This window comes from Manis pentadactyla, chromosome 2, assembly GCF_030020395.1.
Source record: "Manis pentadactyla isolate mManPen7 chromosome 2, mManPen7.hap1, whole genome shotgun sequence".
In the NCBI taxonomy this organism is placed as follows: Eukaryota; Metazoa; Chordata; class Mammalia; order Pholidota; family Manidae; genus Manis; species Manis pentadactyla.
In genome coordinates, this window is record NC_080020.1 from 163,755,828 (window position 1) to 163,769,551 (window position 13,724).

General features: G+C 41.9%; 1 protein-coding gene across 1 annotated transcript in view; it reads right to left on the bottom strand.

Annotated features, from left to right (window-relative positions):
* Nucleotides 1-13,724, bottom strand: part of DNAH6 (dynein axonemal heavy chain 6) — a 265,012-nt gene continuing 251,288 nt past the window's right edge. The window contains exons 71-77 of the mRNA XM_036931141.2: nucleotides 11,513-11,642; nucleotides 8,875-9,002; nucleotides 8,244-8,429; nucleotides 7,646-7,718; nucleotides 6,695-6,846; nucleotides 3,621-3,843; nucleotides 1-228 (exon numbers count right to left, since the gene is read on the bottom strand). Of these exons, the coding sequence (XP_036787036.2) occupies nucleotides 125-228; nucleotides 3,621-3,843; nucleotides 6,695-6,846; nucleotides 7,646-7,718; nucleotides 8,244-8,429; nucleotides 8,875-9,002; nucleotides 11,513-11,642 (996 nt within the window). The 3' untranslated portion in view covers nucleotides 1-124. The remainder of the gene's footprint in view (nucleotides 229-3,620; nucleotides 3,844-6,694; nucleotides 6,847-7,645; nucleotides 7,719-8,243; nucleotides 8,430-8,874; nucleotides 9,003-11,512; nucleotides 11,643-13,724) is intronic.

Consider the following 13,724-nt stretch of genomic DNA (forward strand, 5'->3'; position numbering starts at 1 on the left):
TTTATACCTTTAAGTCAGATCAGAAGTAACACTGTTCTGCTCACATGAAAGTTATGCAGACTTCTTTTCTCCATCAGGAAAGATCTCTGGCCTGGTTCTTCCTCAGCACAGAGGTGGCACCTTTTCACTCATTTAGCTGGCAGAGCAAAGCTGACCCCTTGGCAATCCAGTAATCTTTGGACCGCTTGGAGGGTAACAGGATGGTCACCACAAAGTTGGTTGAATGACCTAGTTAAGGATACAGGGTAAAAAGGGTCATTACTTAAAGAACAACCCCTTGATACAAAAAGACATATGGGTTCTAGACCTGACTTTGCCTCTAAAGATGATCAGCAAATAGTCTTTAATGAATTTATGCTCTATAAAATGAAGATGTTAGAACAAATAATTCTTTAGGACCTGTCCATTTAAGACTTTGTATAACTTTACAGACTATGTTTCAAATTCTCTGCAGTCTGACTGGGAGAACATTGGACTAGGATTCAAGCCTCAGCTTTTAGTGGGATTCATGGGATGTAGTTGGTAGGGTGGGTGTCCATCATTTGTCCATCTGTCTGTCCATCTGTCCATCTATTCTTTGTTCCACCCTGCAGTTATGCACTGGGGCTTCTGAGATGACTAAGTGCAATCACAAGTGTTTTGTCCTCAGCCCTGGGACATGTGCAGAGGTCACTTCTGCAGTTTCCTCATTGTGAGCCTGTGTGATTGGTCCCAGGGTGAGAAGAAGGGTTCTGCCCTCAAAATAGGAGTTGCTATTTCCGGCACTACATTTATAGCAAACCCCATCTGGGTGGAAGTTGGGGAATGTGGTGGTGCCCTGGCAGAGAATGCTAGAATGCTTGTCCCTTACCTTTTGTCACCTGTGTATGCCATTCCTTGCATGGGGCCTTGCCATGTGCTTGAGTGGCATTTTATAGTACATCTGCACTATATCTATATCTATATCTGTATCTATATCAATCTATCTATCATCTATCATCTATCTATATCTATCAATCATTATCTATATCTGTCTATATCTATCTATATCTATCAATCTATTTATCATCTATCTATCTATCTATTTAGTCATCTATCTATCTATATCCATCCATCATCCATCCATCCATCCATCCATCCATCCATCCATCCATCCATCCATCCATCCACATAATAGTCAGCTTCATTCAGGATTCAAATGAAGTCCACACCTTGCAACAGTGATGTGTCTCTTAAAATTTCCAATTGAAAGAGTAGGAAGTCCCTTTCTCTTCCTTTCACCACCCCCTTGTAATATATTTGTTGAAACAACCAGGCTGTTTGTCTGTAAAGTTTCCCAGAGTCTGAATTTTGCTAACAGCATCCCTGTGTGATTTTAAACGTGTGCCTCTGTCCCTGTAATGGGTGGTTAGATCCAGAGGCATTATCACATCCAGAATTGAGTTTTTTTGGCAAGAATACTTCATAGGTGGTGTGTACTTCTATCAGGACACACCTTATATCTGGTTGCCTTTCTTTGTTGTGATGTTATCACTGTTGATGTTATTACTTAGAGCCATTATTTCATTAGTGTTAATAATTTTAAAATTTAGTGATGATCAACTCTATAGAATTCACTTGTGATTTAATTTTTGTATATGGTGTGAGATAAGGATCTAAGCTGGTATAACCAGTTGTCCCAGCACCATTTGTGGACCAATTTTAAATGATGCTGCTATCGTGGGTTGAGTTCCTACATATGCACAGTGTGTTTTGGGCTGTCTATCCAGTGCATTCGTTCTATTTGTTGAGTCTTGTTGAGTGCCACATAATTTTAATTACTACCTTTTCTTGGTTCCTCTTGCCAAAAAGAGTTCCAGTTTTGTTTTGTGTTTTTATCAAATAATAAGTAGACAAATGGCTCTATTAAAAGATGGGCAAAAGATTTGAACAGACACTTCATCAGGTAAGATATAAATAAACATCAGAAAAGATGGGTAATGTCATTAGTGGTTAGGGAAGTGCAAATGCAAGGAGATACCACTATATTAAATCTGTCATCTAAAATGAAAGGACTGATCATACTAAGTGTTGGTGAAGATTTGGAGGAATTGGAACCCTCATACACTGCTGGTGGGAATGTTAATTGGTATGGTCATTTTGGAAAACAGTTTAAATTAATACCTACCACATGATCCAGTCCTCCCATTCCTTGATATTTATTCAAGATAAATAAAAGCACATGTACACACAGAAACTTATACATGCCATTATTAACCTAAAAAATACCTTTTTAGATTTGTCATAGGAATGAGAGGTCAAGGCATGTAACAGAAATGTCAGTTTTAGTTCTCTTCTGTATGTTACCCTTAGAGAACATACTTTTACTGAAGATTTTATTAGAAAAAAATATTTGATGATACTTATAATCAGCATCTGTATTCTGCATTGAAATGAGAAAAGCTGCTTAGTTCTTTCTGCCCTTGACCCCTTTCCTATATTTCTGATATCTGGAAATTTAGTTCCACGTTATTATTAAAATCATTTTTATGGTCAAACTGTTAAAGATTTAACTATGTGTATGTGTTTTTAAATAGAGGGTTGCTGGTGACTAATTTAGATATAGGCGTTGTATGTCCCAAACTGTCTCTATGACACCTTTCCTTTTGGATGATGATCTGATCTAGTTGTATTTGCAGTTCTGGTTCAGTTATTTTTCCTCAGTCCTTTGCAGATGTTCTTCTATTACCTTTTTATATGCGCTAGGATAAGGAGAGATGTCTGATGTCAACCTGATTCTCATTCTCCAGAATTTTAGTTCTAGCATATTAATACATTTTGCCTCTTTGCTTTGAGGATTTTCTTTATCTCTGATCACCTTTAGTATCGCTTTCATATATCTCTGTTTCTTTTAAAATCTGTTTGCTGCTTTATGTTCTAAAAAATCATCTCTACCACTTTGTGGGGCTCTTACTCTGAGGACTGAAATGTTTCTTCCATTCAGGGAAACCATCGGCAATTACTTTTTAAAATATTATCCCTCTTTCATTCTACTTTCTCAACTTCCAGATTGCTTACCAGATAAATATTGGGAAATTTGTTTTTTTCTGCAGTGTCACTTTTTAAAAGTATAAAATTGCATTGTGCTGTATTCTGAGGGGTTTCCTTAGCTCATTCTCTTTGCTCACTCTTTTCTGTCTACATTCAGTTCTTCAGCTTACCTGTTGAATGGCTTTCTATCTGCTTCTTTTTTTTTAGAGCTGTACCTCAGGTCCAGGCCCACTCAGATTTCCCTTTCTGTAGCTTGCCATTCCATTTTTTAGTTTATTTTTAAGTCTTTTTTCAATGATGAACCTCAGTGGATTGGGTGAGAGATTTTAGTGTTTACTCAGTCTGTCATTTTGAAATAAGTTACTGCTTAGTAAACTCTATTTTCTACTCATTAGACTAACAGAAAGCAAACATTAGTTTTATAATATCAATCCATTTTCAGTATTAAAAGAAATAGGATTTACAACATTTATAAATATGTATGCCATAAGTGTCCTCATTTTGAGCCTAGCTGATTGGCCCAAGATATCCCCTTGCACATTATAGCTTAGTGTTTGGACTTTGTAGTTTACATTTTGTTATTATTTGTGCCAGTCTCAGAACATCCTTACCTGTGGTTGAGAGTGTCCCTGCCCGGGCTCCTGTTTTATACAGTGGGGTGTGGTAAAGTGCTGGGCTTGGCTCATAATTTTGTTGTGGTTCAAAGTGCACCACAGGCAGCACTGGATTCATCTGTCCAGGCAGTGCATCTTCTATCACCATCTCCTTATCGTCCCATCGAGAAGCATCCATGAACATTCCATGAACAAGAACGCCATCCTCAGGAGAGGGCAACTGAACGACACCCAGGAGTTTAAAGGTGAGAAGGGAATCTGCAGCTGTGGGCCACCTCCTGTGTCCCACATCCTTGCCCATTCATTCTGAGGCCCACTCTCTCCATTGCTGTTACTACTCACTCAATACTCATGTTTTAGAGATGAGAACACTAAGCCTCTGAAAGGTAAAATAACTTGCTTATTGTTTGACACCAAATCTCACACTTCTCACTTTCTGCGGATGTCTAATAGGGGATATCCCTGGGAAACCTGTTAGTGGGCTTAGGATGACCTGATGTCATGGTATGACGACTTTCTCCTTCTCATGGGAAGCAGACGGTGTAAGAGGGCTATTATCCTGTTATCTTTGTTAAGGTCTTTCAAGGATCTGGGTGCCCTCCTAAAGATAGATTATAAATCTGCAGTAATATTTGTAGAGTGCTTCTGGAAAGAAAGTTCCTTTTCTTTGAATATAAATTATGCTTGATTTTTAATGTTTCTATTCTGGAGGGGTGGGAGAAGGAGGGACACCTTGCTCTTCAGTGTCCTGCGATTGGCTGTCACCACTGGTGTACAATTTCTGCCAATCGTGGGCCTCTGTGTCACTCATCTTCAAACACTGAGGGAATTTGGCCAGTTCTGGGGGCAATTGCCCTTTGGATAATTGGAGCTTCACACCTGCAGGCAGAGGATCAAGCAGTGTGGACATACGTAGTGCATTTTATAGTGAGTAAAGGATGGTAAGCTCTTTTTGGCGGGTCTTTACTTTTCGGTCCTGACGTTCCATCCCTTGGTATGGCAGTGGGGGGTGGGCCTTCCTGCACCTCGGGGGCTGCTGGGTTTGCTTGGGCAGCTTTGCCTGAGCAGAGGCTGAAAACTTTCTTGCTGTCCGCTTGCCAAGCCCTGGCTCACAGCCATCTGTACACCCACCCAAAGGGAGCGTATATAAACTGTCTAACCTGCAGAAAAGTGGCCATGGGCTAACAGTGGCCCTGTTGGTTTGTAACAGAGCTAAAGCTGCCTAACCAGTCTCTTGCAGACATTTGCACGGAGGATGAGGAGACAGGCAGCTATACAGTCTCTGGTCTGCACAGAAAGCAGAGTTGCTAAGGCATCACCCTGGCTTAGTGCACATGACCCGCATGCAGCTGGGTGTGGATTGGGACAGTGTGGAGGGACAGAGGCCCCCACGGTCATTGTAAACACTGTTTGTCCGAGTTAGCCTATGTGGCACAAAGTGTGCCAGGCACAGACCAGGGCCAGCATCCTGGAAGGCCTCTGTGAAGACTGTGTGTTGGTGCTATTCTGCCCTCCTGTAGTCTCTGTTGTTCCTGATATGGGCCTGGGACACACTCCTAGTTAAGAAGGGTCTCAAAATAACAAGGAGTGCATCTCTAAATTAATTTTCCCCTTACTTTAAAAAATATTTTGATGTTAAAACAAATTTCCTTAAATATGTAAGCTTTTTAATTGTCATTTTAAGATACAGGCCATTAAAAGGCACAGGATATCATATGGCGTTTATTAGAATAAGCCATGAATATGGGACCAATCTGGTCTTTGTAAATTTTTGCTAATCAGAGTGAAATTTTGCTAATCAATCAGCTCTGAGTGGGGTGGATACTGATAGAATCATCTTAACTTATACCATGATATTTTAAGTTTAGTAAAACCACTCACCCCAACTATGCTGATTGTATAGCAAATACTTCCTTGGCAAAAGCAATCTGGAGCAGATCTTTGATTTCATAGCACACACACAAAATAATATAAGGCCCATTGGGGTGGGCAGGTGCTCAGGCAGAGGTTCCCTCAGCCTCAGGCTCACTTGATTCTGAATCCCTTGTTTTTAAACCCATTGGTATCATAGCACATGGAAGCTGGGCAGCTCAGGTAAGCAGTGGCTGTTCTCATTCCTGGCTGCATACTGGAATCACCAGGGGTGCTTTGAAAGATAGTGATGTGTTATGTAACTGGGGTATTTCTGATGTAATTGGGTTGAGGCCTGAGCAGTGGGATTTTTTTAGAAGCTCTACAGGTGATTCTAACCTGCAGTCAAAGTTGAGAATCACCGATACTCTAGAGCAGTGGTTCTCAAGCTTTAGTGGGTTAAGAACTCTGTTTTGGACTTGTTAAAACACAGATTTTTGGTCCCAGTAGGTCTGGAATGCATGTCTAGTAAGTTCCCAGCTGCTGCTGCTGCTGCTGGTATGGGGGCCACACCTGGAGTGTTTTTGCTGTACAGGGAGTAAACCGTGGCAGGGAGTTTACATTGCTTCCTTAGTGCATTCCTATCAGTTGTGGAATGTATTTCTGGTTACATAGTATATGAAGTTAGCCTGTTAACTCCGCTGGAAGGCAGCTGAATGAATGGTGGGTAAACTCAGCCTGTAATAATAGTTACCATGGGCGCACTGCATGCTGGTCATGTGCCAGGACAGCTGCATTTACCCGGGTTAGAGGCATGGGCCCCATTTTACAGATGAGAACCCTGAGTTCCAGATGTGTTAGTCATTGATCTGGCTCACACAGCTGGCAAACAGGCGAGGCAGGACTTAAACTCAGGCCTGTTTGATTGTGAAACCCTTTTTTTTAATCTGCTGTATTGCTTTCACAAGAAGGAGAAAGTTACTATACTATCTAAAGAAATAAAACAGTATTACTTTAACAAATATTTCTACAAATCAGACTAATTTGTAAAGCCGTACCCATCTAGTCTTTGCTAGTCAGGGAGCTTGTCTAGGTGTGAGGCCCATCCTGCCCCCTGCTCTGCCTGTGGGAGGCAGCAGGGAGTTGGGGGGGGTTTGGCTGAGTTACTGAATGACAGCGGGACCGCAGCTGCTTTGCTGTAACAGTCAAGGGGACAGTACCTCTACGTCCATGGGCAGTTCTTGTCCAAACTGCACTGTCTTGGCAGCTTCTGTGACTGCGGCTTGATCCCTATAGGTAGGAATTATGTTGTACTTGAAATTCAGCTCATCTATAGGCAAGTTGTATTTCCGAGCATGATTTTGAAGAGTTCCTGTAAATATGAGAACCAGAAAGCTGAGTCCTCCAAATAAACACCACTGCTGCTCAAATGTGGCCTCCACTTGCCTCAGCCAGGCTGCTCTAGCATTATAGAGCTTCCTCTCATCGAGAAGACCGAACCATTAAGACTTTATTCTGAATTAGTTCCTAAAGCCTGTGGTGATGTTGGAGAAATGGAGCCAAGGCATGCACAAGTTTTGGTCATAGTTGGGAAAAGAAGGCCAAGTCTGAAGTGTGCTGCTTTGCCGGCGAGGGAGACAGGCCAGTGAGGGAGTTTCAGAGCCCAGACTCCCTGACTTTCGAATTTTGCTCAGTTTGTCTTATATGGGCTGCTTATTAGGGATTCAGAATGAGACAGATTAAGCGCGGGCCAATTATAATTAGCACCTAGTAGTCCAGAGGCTCTGGCCCCATCTGGGACTCCCTAACTGGAATCTTTGAGGGCTGATGGAAGGACATGAGTATTTCTTGGGGGAAGGAAGCTGCTCAGAGTTGGGGCCTGAGCAGGTGGAGCGCAGGTATGGCCTGGAGCACGGGTCATGGAGAACTGGGGCACATTCTGCATCCACTGGGGCATCAGTGCTGGCATTTGCATAACCCGAGAGGGGCAGGAATTAGATTGCTGGGGAACATCTGCTGTTTCTGCCGTCTTTTCCCCTGGATGTGCTCTAGAATCAGTAGGCCCTTGGATAGGCCATTAGCAGCCATGCCTTTTCTCCAGATCCTAGAAACCCAGTGTGGAACAAATCATGATCTTTCCTGTGGGATTTTTCTGGGGAAACCACTGTTACCTGTTAGAAATCCTTGTGGAAAGAAGAAACCGGAGATCCAGAAGGACTTTGGCTGGCCTCTTCTGAGCCACAACTAAAGGAGAAACATTACACCATAATGTGGTATTTTTTTGAAATGGAGTTTCATTTAAATCGAAGTCATGTTTTGGAGGGCCTCTCAGGAGCCAGAATTGAAACCAGTCCTGAGTTAGTGACCAACCCCATTCGTACTGCCTGCCCTGTCCCCCTTTGTCACTCCCCAGCCTGACCATAAATCCAGAACTTGGTTATGCAGAGGGTAGAGGGAGAGGGATGGTGGCCAGGTCACACATGGCAGTTTGGACCCAGTCAGATTGGTTCTGCCCCTCACAGTGGGTCCCGTGAACTAGATCAAAACTCCAAGGATGGGCTGGAAGTACAATGGGATATGGGGATATGGGCAAACTATGTTATTATCAGCATAAGACTTTCAAATTGATGGCATTCTGGAAGGTTCTGTTTCTTTGGGCAGAGACAATCCCTCAGTGGTTGTGGATAGTTCAGTTCCCTGGGGCTTCCTAAGGATCTTAGGGCCTACCATGTGGCCAGGTTTATCAAACCCTAAAGTGAATTTTCTTACGTCCACAAATGCCGTCCTCAGGATAAGGTCTTTGACCCAAGATCCCAGTGGCTTCAGGGATGGGTAGGCTGCGTTGGACCACAGAGAGGGAACCTGGTTGTTGAGGAAACTGTTATACACCTTTTCCATTTCTTCTGACATCACCACAAGTCCAGCAATGGCTTTGCTGAGTGTTTCTAGAGAAGTCTGAAAGAACAGGGAGGGGTTGCTGTCCTTCACAGGTTTTACCACCATGTGGGGATAGCATTTGTGGTGGCCCGCATTCTGGGAAGCTCTGTTTTTCATGGCCTTCATAAACACTATGTTCCTAAATGCAAGCTAGACATAGGATTAGGTACTGAATCTTTTGATTGGGTGCTTAGGCCCCTGATCAAATTTCTAGTGAGTGGGGATTCTAACAGTGTAAGGATAGTGAGTAGCCTGAGGGTTTGTAATGTCACATATGGACTAAGCCATTTTCAGAGAACATGGATTTGTTAGAGGGGGATAAATTTGATCAGACAGGCTCAGTTTGACATGTTGTTAGCATATCCAAATGGAAATGTTGAAGTGATGGGCATGGAGAATTCATATTCTGCAGTTCTCCACAAAGCTTTGACCCCATAGCAGTGGTGGCGGTGAGCTTTCATACATGTATTAACTTCAGCAGACTGTTAAACCGGTCCACTTCTTGTCCAAGAACGGTGGTCAAGGAGTTGAGGCGTCCTTGAGGATCTCTGTTGAAAAGGCTCTCAGATGCGCTCTCCATCTCTAGTGTTTCTGAAACACACACAGCTGATTCCTCAGATCGATTAGCATTGACTTCTGTCTTAATAACATTGCCATTGTAATGCATTTGACCTTTCTGAAAGCCAACTTCTTGCACCTGGGCCTAGGCTGAATGGGAGTCAGGCCATGCAGACTTCAGGGGCAAAGGCTAGCAGGATAAGCAGCTACCTGGTAGACAAGGGCCATCCCTGGAACCTGAGGTGTCAGGGCCCCTGAGTCTTCCCCTCTGCCATGCAGGTGTGTAAGCCTCGCTCTTCCTGCCTTGCAGCCAGGTGCGGCAGGGTTGGGGCAGGAGGCTGAGAGATGAGACTTAGCATTTATCTCAAATTACTGAGCATATTCAAAGGGACTGACTAAATTATTAAATAGGCCTATGATTCAAGCGGGATTGACGATTTTGTCCTTCTTTTTCCCTACAATCCAGCAAATGGAGGCTCAGTCAGCTATAAAAATGAAGGAACTGTGTTTTTCTTGTGTATCTGAGTAAAGTGTGAAGAAATGAGTGGCTCTGAAATACATATACCAAATTCCTTCTTAACACTCACATTTTGGCTGCTGGGGAGAAATCACTTGGCAGTGTGTGTTGGTCTGATCTCTTGGGGCCAGCCACAGTGTTGTGGGTACCTGTCCCTGGAATCTATCATTCCCCTCAGGGACTCTTCCAAACCCTCAGTTCTTTTGTTGAGCCAATTGCATTACTGCCCCCTCAGTCTCAGCAGATGACATTGCTTAGCATTTCGCAGGAAAAATATAGGCTGTGTCATGCTTGGAGAGAACCCCCACCTCTGGCCCCCTGGGTCAGTGGAATTCTGTGAAACAGGTACACTATCTCTCCAGCCACTGTCTGCAACCCTTTCTACCACCCTCCATCTTACATTTATTAGAAAGTTTCCTAAAATAATTGACTCAGTTTGCTTCAACATCAACAGAACTCTCTACTCAAGTAGACATTCTTGTGAGACCTGTTATAGGAGGCAGATACCTGGCTTCTGAGGTCACACAGACCCTTCTCTTCTGGGGGGTCTTAAGAGTATTGGCAAGACTCGGTCTGTGATACTGTGATGTAATAAGAAACATGTTTTGGTCTTTGTCCCTGGTTTCTGGCCAGGGCTCCTAAAAACTTTGTTTCCCAAGAAAAATGATAGGGACATGATTTCTTATAATTATTAGCTTTTGACCCTGGCTCCTGAAATAACTCCTGAGAGAGAAAGGTGAAAGGAACATTTTTTGTTATTCATAACATAAACCTAATTTATGTTGCTAGGTGACTTCTGGCAGGCCCCTAAGGCTGTGTGGGGGCTGGTGGTCAGGGGAACCAGCCATACCCTTAGAAGGTCAGAACTTTTAGCTCCCTGCTCTGGCTGCCTGGGAGGGGAGAGGGGCTGGAGTTTGAGTTAATCGCTGATGCCGACGATTTAGTCAGCCATGCCTAGTAATGAAAAAACCCTAACTGAAGGGGTCTGGAGGGTGTCTGGGTTGGTAAACACATGCATGTGTCAGGAGGGTGGCTCACCTGTCTCCATAGGGACAAGCTTCTGCACCCAGGACTCTCCTGGACCTTATCCTATGTACCTCTTCATGTGGATGTTTATTTGCATTCTTTATAACAAACTGGTAAATGTAAGTGTTTCCCTGAGTTCTGTGAGTCATTCTAACAAGCTATTATAGCCAAGAAGGGGATTGTGAGAACCCTCGTTTTATAGCTGGTTGGTCAGAAGTACAGGTCACAGGCTGGGACCTGAGGTTAGCATCTGAAGTGAAGGGGCGGTTTTGTGGGACTGAGCCCTTAACCTGGGGGGTCTGTGCTATTTGTGGTTAGTGTCATAACTCAATTGTAGGATGCACAGTTGGTGTCCAGAGAGTTGGAGAATTGATTAATATGAGGGAAAAACCCACACATTCGATGTCAGAAGTGTTGTGAGTAGTGAGAAACACAGTTTACTTTTACAATAGACTAAAAAATCTAAATATACACTCTAATAAAAGTGTGAAAGTAGATCTCTATGATTATTTAGGAAGATTCCTTAACTCACCAGAAAAGGTAAAATTAATGAAGCCACTTCTCTTGATTGGAGAAAAGAATAAAATGGATTCTAGAGCATGGCTTTCTAAAAGAAGATAATACGGTGATGAAATTTTAAAAAATCTGTGTTGTCGAATATGGTAGCACTTGAAATGTGCAACTGAGGGAACAAATGTTAAATTTAATTTAAGTGTAAGTGGCTACTGTCTGGGACAGCACAGTCTAGAGATATTAGGAAACTCAGGAGAAGTCTGGAAACATTGGGCTAGAAATCAGCTTGCTTCTAATGCTTCTGGCAGTGGAGACGTTGAGGTTGTGTAGGCTTCTAGTCTATAAGTGGAGCGCTCCATGTCAGAAGAGCTCTCTATGTAAAGAAAAGTCTACCTGGTAAGCACATTTGGACATCTGTTTATCATTCACTCTCTGGGTTTAGTCCTCAAAGTTCTAGTATATACAGATGCCAGGAACGATTTATTACCTGGAACTCTGGCCCGGACAGAAGCAACCAGTTCTTGGACAATTTCATCATTGCTTTTTCCCCCTCCACCAGAAGATGATCTTGGCTGAACCTCGAGTATAGTATTGATTAAGGTGTTGGTCTCTTTGTACTGTAGTGGAGGAAACAGAACAATGAAGACTGAAATTTCTCAAAAAAAATTTGCAGCAGATATCGTTTACTTACAGAAATAATGGCAGTTGTCAAAACAAGGAAATTTAACTTTTTATGTTGAAGATAGAGCTGGTGAAATGTGCTCATTGGAGGTGCACAATACACAGCTGTCATGGTTATACTGAAACATCTTTTGGTTCAACAACATTGTGAATGTACTTAATGCCACTGAACTGTATACTTAAAAATGTTTAAAATGGTAAAACTAGCCTATTTCACTTTGCACTCAAGATTCATCCATGTTATAGCATATTGCAGAATTTCCTTCCTTTTTAGCACTGAAAATTTTCACTATTATATTTTATGTATGTGTGTGTGTATACAATTTTTGCTTATCCATTCATCAGTTGATGGACACTTGAGTTGCTTCCACGTTTTAGCTATGTGAATAATGATGGTAAGAACACAAGTGTACAAATATCTGTTCCTGTACCTTATTTTAATTCTACTGGGCATATAATTGGGTATATAATTCCACCCAGAAATGGAATTGCTGTATCATTTAATTTTTTGAGAAATCACCATACTGTTTTACACATGGCTATTCCATTTCATATTTCCACGAACAGTGCACAGGGTTCCAGTTTCTCCACATCCTTGCCAGCACTTGTTGTTTTCTGTTATTTTGATAGTAGCCATCTAATGGGTGTGATATGCTATCTCATTGTAGTTTAGATTTGCATTTCCCTAATGAATAGTGATGTTGAGTAATCAAAACCACACTGTTTTGATTACTATAGTTTTATTGATTTCTAACTTTATCTCATGTGCTTATTGGCTGTTTGTATATCTTCTTTGGAGCAATATCTATTAAAGTCCTTTGCCCATTTTTGAATCATTTTTTTTTTTTCTAACTGAGTTTTAAGAGTCCTTCATATATTCTGGATATTAACTCCTTATCAGGTATGTGATTTGCAAATATTTTCTCCTATTGTGTGAACTGCTTTTTTCTCTGTTAATAGTGTCTTTTGATGCAGAAAATTAAAAAATTTTCATGAAGTTCAATTTGTCTGTTTTTTTCTTTTGTTACCTGTGACTTCCATGTCATACCCAACAAATCACTGCTTAATCCAATCCTGTGAAGCTTTTGTCCTATTTTTCTTCTAAGCGTTTTATTGTTTTAGGTCTTAACATTTAGGTTTTCGATCCATTTTGAATTAGTTTTTGTATATGGTGTTAGGTAGGGGTCCAACTTCATTCTTTTGCACGTGGATATACAGTTTTCCCAGCACTATTTGTTGAAAAGACTGTGCTTTCTCCATTGAATGGTCTTGGCATCGTTCAAAGTTGCCAAAAATAATTTGATCATATATGCAAGGGTTTATTTCTGGACTCTCTCTTCTACTCTATTGGTTTATGTGTCTGTATTTTAGTACCACACTGTTTTGATTACTATAGTTTTATTGATTTCTAACTTTATCCCATTGTGGTTGGAGGAGATACTTTGTATGATATCTATTGATACTTGTTTGTGGTCTAATATATGGGCTTTCCTTGGAAATGTCCCATGTGTGGGTAGTACCTTTTTCTGTTTTTTTCCTCCATTGTTATTGTTTCAGAATGTTTTGCTTTGTCATTTATCTTTAAATTTTCTTAGGACCTGTTTGATATAGTCACATCTGTCAGCTCTTTTGAAACATTCATTAGGCCCTAAACACATATATGAAGTTATTTACTTAATGTTATAACTAGATACTTCTGTTGCCTTGCTGAGTGCCAGTCATTTAATATCACAGCTTTCCTGTCTTGATTTCTTGGTTGGATGGAAGAGTCCTAAAATAATTTAGTGCAGCCAGCCTGGCATTACTTCCTCTGACAGTAACTGTTTTAGAGCACTCTACTGAGCACCTATTCCCAGTTCTCCTCTCCTTCAGGGCATAGCAAAATCACACCTCCTCATACCTGCAGATGGGTGGGCCGTGGGGCTTTTCTGGCCGGGGGAATGTGAGTGAGCGTGCAGGTGGACTGTGCAGGCTGGGGCAGTAAGGAGTCTCCACCCTCCCACGCTGCTGTGAACCGA